The 20,334-nt window shown below is 37.9% G+C and overlaps 1 protein-coding gene across 1 annotated transcript in view; it reads right to left on the bottom strand.

Moving 5' to 3' along the window:
* The window catches only part of SCN9A (sodium voltage-gated channel alpha subunit 9), a 144,122-nt gene that overhangs the window by 74,172 nt on the left and 49,616 nt on the right, over positions 1-20,334 (bottom strand). Inside the window, exons 2-7 of the mRNA XM_004577093.2 lie at positions 14,238-14,545; positions 12,018-12,136; positions 11,312-11,401; positions 10,155-10,283; positions 2,084-2,175; positions 879-1,085 (exon numbers count right to left, since the gene is read on the bottom strand). Of these exons, the coding sequence (XP_004577150.2) occupies positions 879-1,085; positions 2,084-2,175; positions 10,155-10,283; positions 11,312-11,401; positions 12,018-12,136; positions 14,238-14,495 (895 nt within the window). The 5' untranslated portion in view covers positions 14,496-14,545. The remainder of the gene's footprint in view (positions 1-878; positions 1,086-2,083; positions 2,176-10,154; positions 10,284-11,311; positions 11,402-12,017; positions 12,137-14,237; positions 14,546-20,334) is intronic.

Consider the following 20,334-nt stretch of genomic DNA (forward strand, 5'->3'; position numbering starts at 1 on the left):
ATCTCTGTCTTTTCCTCATTCTAACTCTGACTTTAAATAAATCATTTAGAAGATAGGATTTAGGATGCTTTCACTGAAAATAAAATCATATGTAACATAATCCAAATTCATTCTGTAGCAGCTTTCTGTATTCTTGATGAACTTTAACATAAATAAAATGAAAGCAACATTCCACTATTCATGGAGAGAAATGCACTTAGATTATTTCACCTAAAAATGAATTGTAGTTATATTACAGCATGAAATGAAAAAATATTACAAAAAACTTTAAAGTTGATGAGTGGTAAGTAACAATTGTCAGCATTACTCTTCTGTTTTGGTTATATATGCTTATTTTTTTATTAATTATTTTGCATTATGTGACAGTTTCATAGGCTCTGGGATTCCCCCCCACCCCTCCCCATGCCCCTCCCCCACGGTGGACCCCACCCCCACCCCGTTGCAGCATTACAGTTCAAATTCGATCAAGATTCTTCCCTTGCAAACAGATGCTAAGCACATAGTCCAGCTGCTCATTGTCCAAATTATCTTTCAGTATTGTATCTATTTTAAACCACAGTTTTTTTAATTCAAATATATTGGAATGGAGCCTCAAAAAAAAAATTACATATAAGTTACCAAGTACGTAGATGTGTGTTCAAATTGTATTTTCATTGATGGTATTGCACTGTGGTCAGGGGGCTCAGGGTATGTATTTTATCTTTGGAACTTGTGAATTTGTTTAAATGTACAATATGCAAACAAACCCTTGTGATAATGACCTAAAATACCATTAATGTGACTCTGAAACATCATCTAGCTCCTGTGTTCTGTTTAGCTCTATTTTTAAATAAAGATTTATTTCTTTGAAAAAAAATGAATTGTAGTAACATTCTTACTTTTAATATCGTCTTCACTTTCAATTTTGGCCATTACATCCTGTAGTGTTTCATTGTCAAGTTTCCACACACATTTATGCTTCAGGTGGCCCATGAAGAGTTGCAGTCCTATTAGAGCAAACACGCTCAGACAGAACACGGTCAGGATCATGACGTCAGAGAGCTTCTTCACCGACTGGATCAGGGCCCCCACTATGGTCTTCAGGCCTGAAAGCAAAAGGAAAAAGGACCTTTGGAGAACAACAGGAAGGTAAATACGAAAGATAAACCAAACACAAACTTTCCTAGAAATGCATGCATTAAATTATCTGATGATCTCAAGTAACAGAAGACAAAAGAAGCCTATAGCTCAGAAGGGCAGTTTGCAATTGCAATTTAATACACACTTTATTTTCCTTTATTATAGTAAATGATCAAAAATAATAGCAGGTTTTCAAAGAATACTTAGATTGTCAAATGAATGATTTGGTTGCTCAAACTGCAGCTATGCACACTTGTAAAAAGTGATGTTTTCTAAATTCTCATTCAATAAACGCATGTCAAACAATCCATCTCTCTACATTGTACAACACAAATCACTGGTCAAATTGTAGCACATAATGACAACTTACAATGAGTGGTTTTATTATTATTATTAAGACATGGTTTGTTGAGGAAAAATAGAAAACAATGTATCATGCAGTGCCCTCATGCTGATACTTACTATTTCTTAATTATATGGAAGACAATTAGAACTAATTGAAATTTTCCTTCATGGATAAGCAAATGTTAAATAATTTCTTGGACAGGAGGGAAAATTTCAAGCTGAGATGCGAGCCAAGTGGTCACCTTTATCCTTCAAGATTCATGCAATAGATTAAACTCAAAGGCTGACTTTTAATAATGATTTTTTTAAACATAGAATATGTTTAATTAAAATTGCATAAGAAAAAATATTTCTTGTCTTTCCTTCAAAAGATCAAAGTCAACCTCAGTGTTTAACCCCACTCTCACCTGGAATGACTGAAATTGTTTTCAGTGCTCGGAGAACTCTGAATGTTCTCAACGCTGAGACATTGCCCAAGTCCACAAACTCTGTCACATATCTGTAATAGGGAGTTTATACACAAACGGTGACAACACACACACACACAAACAGACAAAGAGCAACTCCCAAATAGCTGGAGTTATGAGCAGCCTAATGTTTCACATCAATCACTTCTTACCTGGGATTACAGAAATAGTTTTCAAAGCTCTCAAGACTCTGAAAGTTCGAAGAGCTGAAACATTGCCTAGGTTTACAAATTCTGTTAAATACCTGTAGAATTAAATCAGAGTTATTCAGAATTTAGATAAAGTCTATGGTACTTACCTGTGCCTTTAGCCACAAATGTATTTGCTACAAGTGGAAAATTTATTTTTTCTGTCATTCTTAATTTGCTTTGACTCACTTGAAGCAAACAAATCACACATATTATTCATATCATTTCATAAACTTAACTGCTTAAATAACAACTAATTTTTTCAATTATTAAATCCCTAACATTAGGGCAAGTTAGATTTTTAATTTTTTACTAAACTGTATAAACAGTATGCTAAATGAAAAAAAATGGACACACAAATAGCTGCATATTCTGTAAGTCCATTTGTTTGAAAAATACAGAATAGGCAAATGCATGGAGATAGAATATGATGCGTGGAGGCAGAGGGACTTAAAGAGATTCCTAATGGGTTCAGGGTTTCCTTTTCTGATGATAAAAATTTGCTCAAAATAAAAAAAAATACAAGTGGTGATGCTTGCACAGCTTTATGAATACACTAAATACATTGAATAGTATTGATTTCAAAGTGTGAACTACAGAGGATATGAGCTGCTTTGGAAAGAAACAGGAGACCCATGAGAAGAGACAGTCCTCTTGGAAGCACTGTTCACCCATCGGCAGTTCCCAGGTGGAACTGCAGGATCATAGTTTCCCTCGAAAGGATGAAGCCTGGTGGATAAGGCAGTGGGGCAGAGGTTAGGCATGGGAGAGAAAACCACAGAGTAGAAATCTGAAGACCTCTTCAGTTGTGTTAGTGGCTCCAATGAACACGGATTTAACATTTCAAAAGGATAAAGGGAAATATTGTATATGGATTTTGGATTTAGAAAGTGAATGCTACTGAGAAACATGATGGGGTAAGAATAATAACATCGGAGGACTCGCAAGATGGCCGACATAGGAGGATGGTTGTGAGGGAGATCACAGACAGAGAGGGTTAGAACGCGACAAAAGCCTAAGTGGAGCAGCCTAGAGCTGCAGGGAGAAGAGCGTGAAGTTCCCTGGACAGTGTGGAGCCAAAAAAATCCACACAACTCGGAAGAGCAACCAGGAAAACAACAAAACAAAATAAAACAAAAGGCAGGGAAGACGGCATTCTGCTCCAGACCTGCTGAGTCATGTTTGGGTGAAGCCGCTAGGAGCCGCAGCCACAGCTGCAGCTGCAGGAGACGCAGGAGCCACAGAAACTGCCGACAGCCGCTGCATCCACCACAGATGCTGTAGCCGCAGCACCTGCCGCACCCACTGCACCCGCCAGGAGCCACACCCGCGGCGCAGGTCCTCGCCAGTGGCAGAGGCAAACTGCAGGAACCTGAGGTTTGAGTGAGCTGGGTGTGGGTGGCAGTGGGTCGAATTAACCCTCCAGGGGCACGCACAGAGCCTGAACATTCTTGGTGCTCATCTCCCCATCCCTCCCCCCTGGAGATTCCAGCATCTGGGGACACAGGACAAGTGCCTTGAAACTGCCAAAACTGTGTCTTGGAGGTGATGCACAGTGGTCCTGTGCGCTGAGAAGGGCAGAAGGCGCACTGAATGCTCCCCCGTGCCTTGCGGACTGACACACAGCTGGGTGGTACTGACATACAGGAACCCGCGCACGCCTCTGAGCTGGGTGGTCCCTTGTGAGCACTAGGGTGGGCGGTCCCCTGTGAGCGCTGGGGTGGGCGGACCTGCGCAGGAGGCGCATCCAGAGAGCACCCTGGAACACCCCATGCCCTACAGTCCCGTGCTTGGGAGACATACCAGGAGGGCACTGCAGACCCACGTGCAGGAGGTGTTCCCAGAGAGCGCCTGGAACCTCCACGCCCTGCAGTCCCTGGCACTGGTGACACACCAAGAAAGCACTTAGAATCCTCCGTGCCCTGTGATCCCGCACACAGGGGGTGCACACAGAGGGTGCCTTCATTCCCCCATGCCCTGTGGTCGCATATGTGTAGGGGACGAGCTGAGAGTGTGCTTTGAATCCACTGTGCCTTGGAAGTGGCGCCATGAAGTCTAGTGTACTAGAGACACACCAAAAGTGCCTTGAAAATTCCCGCACCCTGCTACTCCATGCCTGCAGGCTCCGATCTCTGCAGGATAGCGCTTGGAGACCCCTCAGCACACCGGTGCCTGGGTCTCTCAAAAAGAAACACTAACACAATGGGAAGAAATACCAGAAAAGGTAATGATCCAGATGAGAGAGCCAGCACCCCACCAACAAAGGATCAAAGCCCAATGTCTATTTCGGAGATGTGAGATGAAGACATGGAAGATCTACCAGGAAGGAATTCAAAAAAATAATGTTAAAATCTGTCAGAGACAATGAGAAGAATTGGGAGGACTTCAAGGAATTCAGGAACCACATAGAAATAACAAATGAAAAGTAAAATCCTTGACTTAGAGCACAAAATTGAGAGCCTAACCAACAGAATAAATATAGCAGAAGAGAGGATCTCTGAAACGGAAGACACGCAAAATGAACATACCCAGCTCATTAAATAGCTGGAGACAAGTCTGAACAAAGCCAATAAGACCATACAAGAAATGAAAGACAACCTCAGGAAATCGAATATTAGGATTATTGGCCTTCCTGAAGGAGCGGAAAGAGAGTCAGGAATGCAAATGGTACTTGACGAAATTATACAGGAAAACTTCCAAAACACTTGGAACATGAACCCTGCCCAAATCCAGGACGGTCAGAGGACTCCCAGCAGATATGACCCAAAGAGATCTTCACCCAGACATATGGTGCTCAAGTTCCACTCCAACGAAGACAAAGAAAGAATCCTGACACAAGTACGAAGCAGAGAAAAGATCACATACGGGGGAAAACCAATCAGAATCACTGCTGATTTCCCTGAAGAGACCTTACGAGCAAGAAGAGAATGGACAAAGATCTTCCAAATCCTGAATCAGATCAACTGTCAACCAAGAATAATGTACCCAGCAAAGATCTCATTCGTATTTGAGAACAAAATCAGATACTTCCATAGCAAAGAGAAATTAGAAGAATATGCCTGCCCAAAACCAGCTCTACTAAATCTCCTTAGAAATGCACTAAATCCAGAAAAAAAGGAGGTGAATCATAAGCAAAGATGGCAAACAGGAAGGTCTCCCCACTAAAGTCCACACAAGGAGGGGCAATTACACAGATATCAACACCCACAAAAACACATACGTATGGCAGGGCAAAATCACAACCTCTCAATTTTAACTCTTAACACAAATGGCCTAAACTCACCAATCAAAAGGCATAGATTAACAGAATGGACCCAAGTATCTGTTGCCTTCAAGAGACACATCTAACCAGAAAAGACTCCAAGAAGCTGAAAGTGAAGGGGTGGAAAAAGATATATCACGCCAATGGACGAGAAAAAAAGGCAGGGGTAGCTGTCTTAATTTCAGATGATATAGGCTTCAATCTTACAAGCATCAGAAAGGACAGGGAAGGTCATTATATAGGGGTGAAGGGATTGATCCATCAGGAAGTAATTAATATCGTGAACATATATGCACCAAATCCCAATGCGCCTAGCTACGTAAAGCAGTTAATTACAGACTTAAGGGGAAACACAGATATGCACACAATAATTGTGGGTGATCTTAACACCCCACTAACAATAGACAGATCAACAAAACAAAAACTCAACAAAGAAACAACAGAGCTCATGCAAACATTAGAACAACTGGACTTGGTAGACATTTACAGAACTTTTTACCCTAAGGCCACAGATTATACATTTTTTTCAGCAGTGCATGGCACCTTCTCCAGGATCGACCACATGATAGGACACAAAGCAAACCTAAATAACTTCAAAAAGATAGGAATCATACCATGTACTCTCTCAGACCACCACAGAATGAAATTGGAAATCAGCAATTCAAAATGCCCCAGGAAATACAGAAAATCTTGGAGACTGAACAATATGCTATTAGACAAACAATGGATCAGAGAAGAAATTAAAGAGGAGATCAAAAAATTTATGGAAACCAATGAAAACTCTGACACAACATTCCAAAATTTGTGGGACACTGCCAAAGCAGTGCTATGGGGTAAACTCATCGCAATTGGAGCTCATGTTAAGGCCCAAGAGAGGCACCAAATACAGGAACTAAGCACACACCTCCAGGAATTGGAAAAACAACAGCAGAAGAGCCCCACACACAATAGGAAACAAGAAATCATCAAATCAAGGGAGGAAATTAATCAGATAGAAATAAAAAAAAGATACACAAAATCAATGAATCAAAAAGCTGGTTTTTTGAGAAGATAAACAAAATAGACACCCCACTGGCCCAACTGACAAAGAAAAAACAAGAGAAAGCAAGAATTAACAGCATCAAAGATGAAAAAGGCAACATAACAACAGACACCGCAACCATTAAAAACATAATTAGAAATTACTACAAAGCACTGTACTCCAACAAATCAGAAGACCACCAAGAAATGGAAAAGTTCTTAGACTTCTACCACCTGCCAAAACTTAGCCCAGAGGCAACATACGACCTGAACAAACCCATAACTGAAGTAGAGATTGAATCAGCGATTAAAGACCTCCCAACAAAGAAAAGCCCAGGCCCAGACGGCTTCACTACAGAATTCTACAAAACATTCCAAACAGAGTTAACCCCAATCCTCTACAAACTCTTCAAAACAAGTGAAAAGGAAGTAACCCTTTCAAACTCATTCTATGAAGCCAACATTACCTTAATCCCAAAACCAGACAGAGAACCAACAGAGAAGGAAAACTACAGACCTATCTCTTTGATGAACATTGATGCTAAGATTCTGAACAAAATCCTAGCCAATAGAATTCAAAAACACATCAGACAGATTATTCATCCAGATCAAGTAGGATTCATCCCTGGAATGCAGGGATGGTTCAACATTCGGAAATCCATAAATGTGATACACCACATCCAAAAACTGAAAAACAAGAATCACATGATAGTATCAATAGACGCAGAAAAAGCTTTCGACAAAATCCAGCACAACTTCCTGCTAAAAACCCTAACCAAGGTAGGCATAGATGGAAAAATCCACAACATAATCAAAGCAATATATGAAAAACCCAACACCAGCATCATACTGAATGGAGAAAAACTGGAACCCTTCCCACTGAGATCTGGAACAAGACAGGGATGTCCACTTTTCCACTGCTATTCAACATAGTCCTAGAGGTACTCGCTGAGGCCATAAGACAAGAAAAAGAAATCAGAGGAATCCAAATGGGAAATGAAGAAGTCAAGCTTTCACTATACGCAGATGACATGATTCTTTATGTAGAAGAGCCAAGAGACTCAATACAGAGACTGCTAGAACTTATACGAGAATTTGGTAGAGTGGCAGGGTACAAAATTAATGAACAAAAATCAACAGCCACAGTGTATGCAAACAGCCCCAAGATGGAAAAAGATTTAACCAGCAAGATACCATTCAAAATAACAGAGAAAAGTATGAAGTATCTGGGAATAAATCTAACCAAAAATGTAGGAGACCTATTTGAAGAAAACTACAAACCACTTAAAAAAGAAACTGAACAAGGCCTCGAAAGATGGAGTAACATCCCATGCTCCTGGATAGGTAAAATCAATATCATTAAAATGTCTATACTGCCAAAAGCAATATATACATTCAACGCAATCCCAATCAAATTGTCTAAAACATTCTTCATGGAACTGGAAACAATGATTCAAAAGTTCATTTGGAAACACAAAAAGTCACGAATAGCTAGAACCATCCTGAAGAACAGGAAGTTAGCAGGGGGAATCACAGTCCCGGACCTCTGGACATACTACAGGGCAGTGGTTACCAAAACAGCCTGGTACTGGCACAAAGATAGAGAGGAAGATCAATGGAGCAGAATAGAAACACCAGAAGGGAACCCACACAGATACAGCCAAATAATCTTTGACAAAAAGACAAACGACAATCCAGGCAAATGGGAAGGTCTGTTCAATAAATGCTGTTGGGACAACTGGTTGATAGCCTGTAGAAACAAAAAGATAGACCCACATCTCTCACCATACACTAAGATCAAATCTAAATGGATAACAGATCTAAACCTACATCCAGAAACCTTCAAACTTTTGGAGGAAAATGTGGGAAATACTCTGCAAGTTCTAGGAGTAGGTCCCGACTTCGTAAGAAGGACACCAAAAGCAATAGAAATCAAGACCAAAATAAACAATTGCGACCTCATCAAACTAAGAAGCTTCTGTACAGCTAGAGAAACAATCAACAAAGTAAAAAAGCAACCCACAGAATGGGAGAAGATCTTCGCGCACTACATCGGTGATAGAGGGCTAATCTCCAGAATATACAAAGAGCTACAAAACAACCAAAATGTCAAAACAAACAAGCTATTCAAGAAATGGTCAAGGGAAATGGGCAAACACTTCACAAAGGAACAAACCCAAATGGCAAATAAACATATGAAAAAATGCTCAAGTTCCCTGGCAATAAGGGAAATCCAAATTAAAACATCAATGAGGTACCACCTGACTCCAGTAAGACAGGCCCACATGAATAAAAGCACCAACAACACTTGCTGGCGAGGTTGCGGGGATAAGGGAACCCTACTCCACTGCTGGTGGGGCTGCAGGCTGGTACAGCCTCTCTGGAAATCAGTATGGAGAACATTCAAACAACTCAAATTCAACATACCGTATGATCCAGCAATAGCACTCCTAGGAATATATCCAGAACAATTGTTTTATGAGAAACCAACATGCACTCCTATGCTCATAGCAGCACAATCAGTAATTGCAAAAACATGGAAGCAGCCAAAATGCCCATCAGCAGAGGATTGGATAAGAAAGCTATAGTTCATCTACTCCATGGAATACTACTCAGCTATTAAAAAAAACAAAATGCAGTTCTTTGTGGCCAAATGGGCCAAACTGGAAACCATAATGCTAAGGGAAATGAGCCAATCCCAAAAGGTTAAATACCACATGTTCGCCTTAATTTAAGATGATATGATGTTATGTATAACATGTTATATTATGTAGGTTATATGTTGTGTATAAACTAAAATTGAAATGTCAATGAGGTGGTCACAGAAGGTGGTTAAGATCTCGCATTTACTTTTAACATATTGGTTACCCATTACTATGTCAATTAATTCCATAATGATGTAAATTTTTACTGATGTTATGTTGGAGCTTTCAATTGACTGGGATGATACTCTGCTAGCTCTGTCTTCAGACCAGAGAGGGTATACCTAAGAAGCCGTTGAACTTGACTGGACAATAAGATGCTGGACTCTATGTTTGGTATATGCTTGCAATGAGGGAATCTCAACTGAACTTGAACTGCGGTTATGCAACAAGGTGGAGGAATTCCCCATAGTGGGACAGTTTGGGGAGGGGTGGGGAGAATCCCAGTACCTATGAAACTGTGACACATAATACCATGTTTTTAATGAATAAAAAAAAAGACTAATAAAAAAAAAGAATAACATCAGTGACTTAAGATTAGAATTTAGAGCAATATTCCTCTTCCAAAATAAATTGTGGATGTATATATAGTTCACATATAAGAAAACTATGTGTACTAAGCAGCGACAATTTTAAAAAATATTTAGTTTTATATTTTGCTATACTCACTATCCATTTAATAATGCAGATTAATAAAGAGCATTATAACTAAAGGCAGGGGGGTCTTTTTGTGTGCTTTTAAAATTGTAAATAGTTTTTAAATAAGAATATGTTTTTCCACATAAACCTAACTGGCACTGAATACACTGTCTGTTCAAGTGCTAAATGTAATGGAAGAGTCAATAAAAATGGAGCCATGCTTTCCGTGCAGAATTGCGCTTTCCTTAAAAGTGCATTTTAAATCAACGATTAGCTTTCAAAGAACTCTGATTTTCCTTTTCATCCAGTCATTATATACAGTAACAGTTACCAAAACTTGTTTTTATGAGAATATTGGGACTTCTGATTTTCCTAAGTTTTCTATTTAATACAAAAAACTGAAAGTACTTACGCAAAAACAATGACGACAAAATCCAGCCAGTTCCATGGATCACGAAGGAAAGTAAACTCTCCTACACAAAAACCTCTTGCAAGGATTTTTACAAGTGATTCAAAAGTATATATTCCAGTAAAAGTGTACCTAAATTGAAAAATTCATTCAGATATTGGGTGTGAAAGAGATGTTGCACCATATCATAATTTATAATTTATTTGTTATGGTTAAACAAAGAAAGTCATGGGTTGGAAATCCCCTGCGGGTTTATGGACCCATTCTATTAGAACAAACTACATTAAATGTCTGTTGAAAAATCTTAAAATGTCCATATCAGAAATATTTCTAAAAGATAAGACGCTTGGAATAATTAAGGGCATATATCAAAAATGATTACATTGCTACTACTAAAAACTCATTTAAGAACAGAACAGGATATTTGACGAGTTCATTTTTCTACTGTAACATCAAATTATTTAATTTATTTCTGATTAACTTGGGAGAGGGAAAATAACTGAAAGAACTACACAAAGAGACTAAACATTTCATGGAGAAATGGAGTTAAAAGGCAACTTTATGGAGTGAATGTTGGTTCTAGTGGTTGGGATACTGTTTGGGAGCCCCAAATTCCACATCCAAGTGCCTGGGCTCCAGTCTCTGCCTGTTTTTGGCCCTGTTTGCTTCCTGTATTTTTCACATTTCCTGCTGGCTGCACCACAAAAGGCAGAATGTGGTGGCTCAAGTGGGAGACCCTGAGTTTCTAGCTCACAGCTTTGAACTGACAACCACAGTTTGTCCACAATTGAACAGCAAATTAGTGAAAGGCAGAGATCTCAATCCCTAATCATCAATCTCAATCTCTCTGTCTCTCCTCCAAAGAAATATATTGAGCAGTTTAAAAACTGATGTTTCTTTTACTGCAAACTCTTTAAATCCTTCAACAGTTTTTGCACAATATGTATTTTCTATTGAATAGTCCCTGTTTGCATGGATTTCAATTTTTTTGTCCCCTCCAATAAACTATCTTTTAATTCCTCTTCTCCATGCACTTTCTAGAATACTCTCCAACAACATAAGACAATAAATTCCACAAAAAATGTAAAAACTCCTGAAAACACAAAGAAAAAGTAAATATAATAGCAAAGCTATATTAAAATGAATGCCAATCTACTTACTCTACATTTTTAGTCCAGTCTGGAGGGTTATTCATTGTCATAAATATGCAGTTGGTCAGGATAGTGCACATAATAAGCATGCTGAACAAGGTAGTTTAGAATCAAGGAATATGACAAAAGGCCGAAATAAAATCTTCAAATATTTGATGATGACATCTGTTGAAGGTTAACTATTTCTCCTTATGAAATAATTCCATTTTTTTGTGTCTGCACGAGAGAGTGACATTAGTACATTCTAAAGTTCTAATACTGCTACTCCAATCTTGAGATTCTTATGAAATTATATCGAGACTTACCAAAACAATAGTCTTCCAAAGCCCCCCCCCAAATCCACTAATATGCATATTTAAATGAGATGGAAAGGGCCCAGTTCAATAGCTTGGAGACTAAAGTCCTCATCTTTCTCATGCCAGGATCCCATACAGGTGCCCAGTTGTGTCCCAACTGCTCTACCTCCCACCCAGCTCCCTGCTAGTGGTCTGGGAAAGCAGTAGAGGATGGCTCAAAGCCTTGGGACCATGCACCTCGTGGGAGACCCAGAGGCAGTTCCTAATACCTGGCTTCAGATTGGTTTAGCTCCAGCCATTGTGGCCACTTCTCTGTTTATCTGATTCACCAATAAAATAATAAAATAAGTCTTTAAAAATTAAATAGAAAAAAACACAGCTTAAATTATCCTTCCAAGTAAGCATTTCAAAAAGGATATGAGTGTACTAAAATCTTAATAGATAGTCTTCTCAGTGGACTGAAAGGTGATAGTATGTACAAAGCAGGTGCAGCATTGAAACGGAAGACTGTTTTCCCTTTGTTCAATACTATGAAAGTCTGCAGGACAGAAAAGAAAAGGTATGACATTCAAAATGCACAATTTCAAGCTACCATAATGATACTAAAGGTTTAGTTCTCGATGTGGCAGTGCTGTGTCGGACAGTCATTAGGCTGGCTGGGTGCAGTGCATCCACACAGTGACAAATAGATTAGCAAATTTACTCCAAGAACTTTTCAAAAGTGAAGAATTAAGGTGTTTATTTATGGGCATGCTTCCAGCTTTCAAGATACTTTCCTGCTTTGTATTTCTTTAATAGTACCAGTAATATGACTACCAAAATTAGATTAAAATGTAATTTCTTTTTGCCATTGCACTGCATTTTAAAGAAAATCAGATAGAAACTAGATATCCTTGATTTTTACTATTACATTTGAGACTTTTAATAATTGTTGGCAATTATCATAGTCAACAGCAAATGTTCTGAAATACACATTTTTTTCAAGAAAGTTTTCACAAAGTTAAAGATCAGATTTTGAATACCAATTAGACAACTCAGTTTCTTCATTTTGATTGTAATACTACCCATAGCAAAAATACAGAAACATAACTTCAAGAAATTGCTTGCTACTAATCATGGTAACTGTAAAAATATGAATAAAAAATTGTTAAACCACTTTCTTGTTGACATTGCACTTAGGAGCTTTCTCCATAGTTTTGACTTTTAGTTAAGAAACTAAAAATACATAATAATAGAAAAAATAATAAAACAACCAAAGGCATTGGCTAGGAAATAGGAAAGACTAAGTGTAAACCCATCTTGGGTTTTCTGCATGTGACAGACACATTACTTGTGTAATCTTGAAGACACTTAGTATTTTTATTGTTTTACTTCATTTGAGGCTTACACGAATTTATGAGTCAGCTTTTAAAAACAAAAACATTTTCTGAATTGGGGAAATAAGTACATGGACCTGACTTTATTCTTGCAGGTGGCAGGGTTCCTTCAAGAAATTCAACCAGAATCAATTATTTTCACATGCTGTTCATTTCCTGTACCCTTTCACTTTGACAGCTGTGTCTCAACAACATGATTTCATTTAAAAAAAATCATGTTTGCCCTGAAAATTCCTTTTATAATTCGTGCATAGTCCTTGAGCTCAACTATTTTTTTTTTAAATTTTAGTGTAGTGTACTTCCTGAATCCCATTCATCCAATTTTTTTTTTGTAATGGTATAGTGAGCAACTTTGCAACAACAGGTAGAAAAATTAGTTTGAATTGGAAGGATGAATTTTTAGTTCAAGGAACTACCTAAAAAATGGTAATGACACAGAAATAGTAATCGAAAGAAAAATAAAGTATCATTCAGGGAAATAAAAATGGAAATGGGTAACTGAATACAGGACAGTCACTTATCTATGAGAACCACTGCAAGGGGCCAGTGTTGTGGCATGGTGAATTAAGTTATCGATCACAATGCCAGCAACCTATGTATCTTTAGTATCACACACTAGAGCACTAGATCTAGTTCCAGAAGCTCCTCCTCAATCCATCTTAACGTGACTTAGAAGGCAGCATAAGATGCACCAAGTACTTGAGCCCCTTCACGTACGTGGGAAGTTCAGAAACAGCTCTGTGCTCCTGGCTTTGGACTCGCTCTGCCATGGTCACTGTGCCCATTTGGGGAGTAATCCAGCAGAGGGAAGAACTCTGTCTCCCCTCTATATATAATTCTAAAAATAAATATTTTTATGAAATATATTATTTTGGTATCTTAAAATTTAAATTATCAATTTTCGTTTGAACTAAAATCTTGTAATAAATTTTTGGAATTTACATACACATAGAATTTAATTATAAATGCAGGAAAAATAGACATAACTATAAATTTCTGGAGAGCACTGTGATATGTACAAAACAAAGCACACCATTTACTGAACACTTAAAAAAACTAAATGAAAAGTAGCATACAAACATCTGAATTATTCTGAATGAAAAAACAGAATCAATTGTATTTTGAGTAAACTACTTCCGGCATTAATTTGAACATTATACTTGTGATGTACTTACTGAACTTCATTGCATCTCACTTTAAAGTACCATTTAAAAATAGAAGGAAGCTAACAGAAACCCACCAGTGAAGTCACTATAAGCTCACTTTTTTGTCTGCATAATAGGGGTCCAGGTCCTCCAAGGGCTCTGACACCATGCCTGGAGGAATGTCGCCATAGATGAAGGGCAGCTGCTTGCCAGCTTCCAAGTCGCTGCTTGGCTTTGGCCCTTCTTCGTCATCATCTTTCTTTTCTTCTTTGGGTTCCTTTGTTTTGCTTTCAGCAATGCGTTGTTCAATGAGGGCAAGAGACTGTTTTGTGAAGTGGACAAAGCTTTGAGGTCCTGGGGGAGGCAACATTGCCATCTTTTCATCCTGTAGAGTTTATATCTCCTTCAGCTCATAATACAAGAGGCCTGAGTCGAAACAAAGAAATAAAGGTGAAAATGTTCGGCTGCCAAGAAGACAATTTACAACAGCAACAAGGAAAGCCATATAGATATTCAGTTTAAACTGCAAGTGGTAATAGGTTCATAAAATGATTAGCTTGTCCAGTGACAACCATGTGTAGACCAGTATAAGACTTATTTTCTATACTTCGCACCCATATTTATTTGGAAATCTGGATTACTTCAAAGCTTTAAAGAAAATCTTTTGCTATTCTTTGTTTTGTATCCTTCATGTCATCTATCCTTCGGTGCAATTAAACTCACTTTCCTCTTGTAAAAGTCCTTAGGATATTGCTACCAGGACAATAACTATCGTAGTTTTCCTTTGCCTCTTTAATCACCTGATCCTCTTCCTGTCGTACAGCTCATATCTTTATCCACAGCTGCTGCTTCTCCATCATTAGGGAGGCTTATTTCTGTGAAATGGAGCAATGGCAGTTAGTTTATTTTACAGGTTTATATTTTTGCACAACATATGGGTGTCCTTTTTAAATTAGAAAACTACATTTCTAATCTGAATTAAAAACAACCTGTGAAAAGTATTTTGGGATAGAACAAAAGAAAATAGCTACTGGCACTGTAACAGAATAGGCAGAACTGTCAACTGCGATGCTAGCACCCCATATGTGTGCCGGTTTATGTGTGCTGCTCCCCTTCTGATCCAGCTCCCTGTAAATGGCCTTGGAAAGGTAGCAGAAGATGGCCAGAATACTTGGGCCCTGGCTACCCACGTGGGAGACCGGGAAGAAGTTCCTAGCTCCTGGCTTTGGTCTGGGCTATTCTTAAAGAGTTATACCCAGCTGGGAAATGAATCAGTAGATGGAAAATCTCTCTATTTCTGTCTGCCTATGCTGGATTTCTCTCTTTTTAAAAGATTTTATTTTTATTGGAAGGGCAGATCAGATTTATGCAGAGAAGGTGAGAGAAAGATCTTGCATTCACTGTTTCACTCACCAAATGGCTTCAATGGCCAGAGCAGACCTATCTGAAGCCAGGAGTTCTTCCCTGGTCTCCAACACAGGTGCAAGTCCCAAGGCTTTGGGCCATCCTCAACTACTTTCCCAGGCCACAAGCAGGGAGCTGGATGGGAAGTGGAACAGCCAGGACCTGAACTGGTGCCCATATGGCATCCTGGTGCTTACAAGGTGAAGATTTGGTACATTGAGGCCCATTGTGCTAGGCCCTATTTCTGTCTCTTAACTCTGACTTTAAAATAAATAAATGAAAGAAAAAATTCAGGCACATTTCCTAAATGAGTTAATACAAAAAAGTAAAACCACTTTGATTATGACTAACATGATTATGTTACCTGCATATGCGTAACATCACAGGAGCTAAAGAATACAATAGTATAATATAGGCCATTTAGTTTGTGTATATTATCTTAAAATGTTATAAGAAAAAATGATTAGAAACTGTAATTCTACTTTTAAAAATAAGATTAATTATTTCAGTAAGTAAATTCAGAATCCCTTCTTTAGAAAACTTTTTTTAATTCCTTTTGCAGTGAGTTTGGGAGATGTGATGCAACAGCATCCACTTTAAACAGCTTGCAAAGTATGTATTAAATGTTACCATCATGAACAGAGAGGGTGTTTTATGAGCCATGATCTGCTCTTCTGGTTTCCAATGTTAGATATGATACTGTGTAAGTCATAAGTTGTGGAAATGGGACTGCATAGACATAAAAATGAACCTGGTGATACTAATTATTCTTTTCCATTTTTTCCAATTTCATATCAAATGAAATAATCTCAATTATGACAAGATAGATTTGTTTTCTCCTAAATTTCTTGGCTGCAACATAAGTACACCTCATTTATGAGAAAGAGAGAAATTTTAAACTAGTGAAGACAACTAAAAGTCATTTTGAAATGGAATGGGGCCATTGCAGGCATTAGGCAATGAACCAACAGACCAGCACATTCCCTCTCTTCCGTTTTCCTTCTTAGATAAACTAAATTTAAAGGATATAAAAGAAAACAAATAAAATTAAGTAACCTTGCATTTGGTAAAACAAAAACCAAAAAATCACTAAATGGCATACTCTGAAATAGTGATTTTGTTATGTGAAGCTGATCTCAGCAGCTAAAAATTAAATCATGAAATATTTAAAAATTGCCCTGATAAAAGCAGTTTACTTCAATGCTGGGAATGGGGGATGGTCATGATAGAATAGCTTTTCAGGGTAGATGGTGTGAGCTCTAATAGAAAAGTTAACTAAGTAACTTGTGTCTTTGTAGAGTATACATTCAACTAAAGTTTTACCCTCTTTGAGAATAGTTTGCCAGAAATATAGGTAAAGTGGTATCAGCAACTCAAATACCAGCTACCGAATTTACTCATGCAGTTTTCCTGCTTTCTGCTTCCACTCCTTTTCTTCCTATTATCTTTCCCCATTCATGTCTATTCTAAACGCTCAGTTCCTGAATGACTAAAATGCATACAAAGAGGAGGGACAGGGCTGATGATTGTCAATGGTACCATTCAACAACAGAATTCTCATGAAGGTAAACCAAAGAATCATACTAAATACCTACTTAACATCGTAGCATTGGAAACTGAGTTGAAGAGATTCAGACTGCATTCATCATTATACTCCAGTTGAACAGGTGAAATCTTTTATTTTACTAATTAAATGGCCTTAGAGTAGCTGCAGTTGGCATTTGAGTTTACCCAGAAAACACAGTGAGGCAAGCCAAGATCAGAGGGTGAGAGGGTTTCAGATTTTATATTTTGGGAGAATAATTATTTAAATAGAGCTAAAAAGTCAGCTAAAAATGAAAATAAAATGTTCATTTGAAGTTGAAGGGTTTTTTTTAATTTTTAAAGCTTTATATTATAATCTTACAACAATGAGTTTTAAAGCACTGGGGCAAACGTTTGGCTCTGGTGATGTAAATCACTTGTACATCACTTGGTACATCCAAATTCTGGATCAGAGTCTCAGGGTATGAGTCGTGGCTCTGCTTGTGACTGCAGCTTCCTATTATGCAGATCCTGGGAAGCAGTAGGTCATGACTTGAGTCCCTGCAAGACTTTTATTGAACCTGTCTCTTGGCGTTGGCCTGGTCCAGCCCCAGCAGCTGCAGACATCTGGGGCCAGAATCAATGGATGGGGTCAATCTCTCTGTCTCTACCTTTCCAATAAATAACAATTAAAAACAAAAGTAGGAGGCATCCACATCAATGGCAGACAAATGACAGATAATCATATTCTGTCTTTAATGAGTAAGAGATCTGATTGCAATACTATACAAAGAAATAATTATAAAAGTGTCTATTAAACACTGGACTACCTGTCAAGTCTCATCAGTACTCATTTGTATAAAAACACTGGAAACCAAACTTATGCTATTAAACTAGCCAAGATTCTAACCAAAGTATAGTGACAGTAGAAAACAGAGAATATCAGATAATACAAATAATGTGTATATAAGAAATGCTGCTTGCTAATGCATAGGAAAGGCAAAGGTGAACCAATGCTTTAGGCCCTTGTCACACATGTGGATGACCAAGATGGATTTCCAGGCCCATGGCTTTGGCTTGACCCAGCTTTCGCTGTTGTGGTCATTTAGGAAGTGAACAGGTAGATGGAAGATTTCCCTGTCTCTCCCTCCTTCTCTAACTTTCCCTTAAAATAAATGAATAAATCTTTTTTTTAAAAGCCTTACTTGTGTTGATTCATTTTTCCCAAATAATTTCTTCTAGAAATTTATTCAAATGCAATATTCTTATCTACAAAAATGTTCACTGTAAAATTTTCCTGATATTTGAAAGAAATGATGAAATCCAAAATCTAATAATCAGCGTTTAACCAAGTGAAAAATGAACACAGCATGAATTACTGAGCTCCAGAGTGCTTTCAGAGATGACTTGATGAATTGTTAAAATTATACCAATAATCAATGTAATACAGATTACATAACATGCATACTTATCTCAATTTTAGATGCATAGAAATTTTGAAATAAAACACACATTTACTTATTAAAGATTATTTCTAGCTGAAGGCTGGATTAACCATGATAATCCAGAATTGATGCGTATAAATTAACGTGGTAGAACAGAAGCAACAGCAGAGGCAGGTATTGGACAAACATACCCAGAATTTTAAGTAACATCTTAACTACTGGATCCAACATCCAACATCTGCTCCAATAAATCTTATTTTGCATATTTAAGATTGAAAGATACCTTCACAGTAAAAAAAATTATCACAGTAAAGCAGCATATTCATCATCTGGCAACAGAAAGAAATATTTTTACAGTAACTGTAAAGTGGCAAGATAACTTACACAAATGCAGAGCAGGCAGTGCTAGAGCCCTTGTCCTCCGGGGCTTCCAGTCTACTGGGGCTTAGAGATAGGTAAACAATTGCAATATACCTCTCTCAAGGGAGCAAAGGCACCTGACCTGGGCTTAGGAGCAAGGCTTTTGATCAGGAAAAAAGCTGAGACACAGGAAGCTGTTTTGTATCAAAATGTGGGTCTGCTACAGACTTTTCTTCTCAGGATTCTTCATTCCTATTAGATTTTTGGCATAAATGAATTGTAATTTGGAGCTATTTTCAACAGTAAGAATAGACAGAAAAAACTTTCTTTCAACAGGGAGTTAGTTCAGTCTTCCTGACAGATCAAAATGCAAAAATGCTGTAAATATTTTCCCTTCATATTTTCTTTAGTTATTTTATATGAAAGTCAAAACTTACACTGTGAGAGAAAGAGACAGCTTGAAAAAGATAGGGACACACAGCGAGAAATTTTCCTTTTCTTAATTAAGAGTTTGCTAGGTCAGGGACTGTTTTTACAACATTGATATTTATACACAGTCTGGCTGACTTCCCTGCTCTAAATTTTTCTGAAAAAGGCTTGACAAAACTGATTTCTCCTTGTAAAGATTAAACCATATTTTAGCTCCATTGTGAATGCTATCAATCAAAATACTTGAATTCAATACATTCTTTAACCCCAATTTTCAAGAGTAAATTTCCAGCTCATGCCTCGCTGGGTGGGTCACAAAGATTAGTTATTCCTCGCCATGGTATTGAGGATTTTCCTGCACACCCCTCCCCCCCAAAAAAATGTTCTGCACCTAAAATGTTGACATATATCTTGTTAGAGTTACAAGCCAGTCTGGATTATCCTAAAATCTGCCAAGATCAGCAAAATTTTACTTCAACACAACAACTGGCTAAATACTAAGATGAAATGGACACGAAACAGCTGAATGGTGCCTTATGGCCATTTTAAGGTACAGAGCAGCCGGTCCTGTATATGAACTAAAATTGAAATGTCAATGAGCTAATCATAGGTTGTGGCTAGGACTTGTTTTCCTTTTTTTTTTTTTTTTTTTTTTTTTCTTTTTAATACACTGGTTACTCAAAACCATGTCAATTCCATAACATTGCAAATTGCTGTTGATGTTATATTGGGACTCTTAATTGACTGTGATGATATTCTGCCAGCTCAAACTTCAGACCAGAAAAGGTCTCCCCAAGAAACTGTTCAACCCATCTGGACAATAAGTAGCTGGACTCTATGCTTGGTATATGTTTGCAATGAAAGAATCTTGATTGAATTTGAACTGTAATACTGCATCAAGGTGGAGGAATCCACCAGGGGGGAGGGGAGGGGGAGGGAGGGGAGGGGGAGGGAGGGGGGGATTCCCAGAGCCTATGAAACTGTCACATAATGCAAAATAATTAACAATAAAAAAAAAAAAAGTAAATTTCCAATTCATGGCTCGTTGTTGTC

Source organism: Ochotona princeps, chromosome 5, assembly GCF_030435755.1.
Source record: "Ochotona princeps isolate mOchPri1 chromosome 5, mOchPri1.hap1, whole genome shotgun sequence".
Classification (NCBI taxonomy): Eukaryota; Metazoa; Chordata; class Mammalia; order Lagomorpha; family Ochotonidae; genus Ochotona; species Ochotona princeps.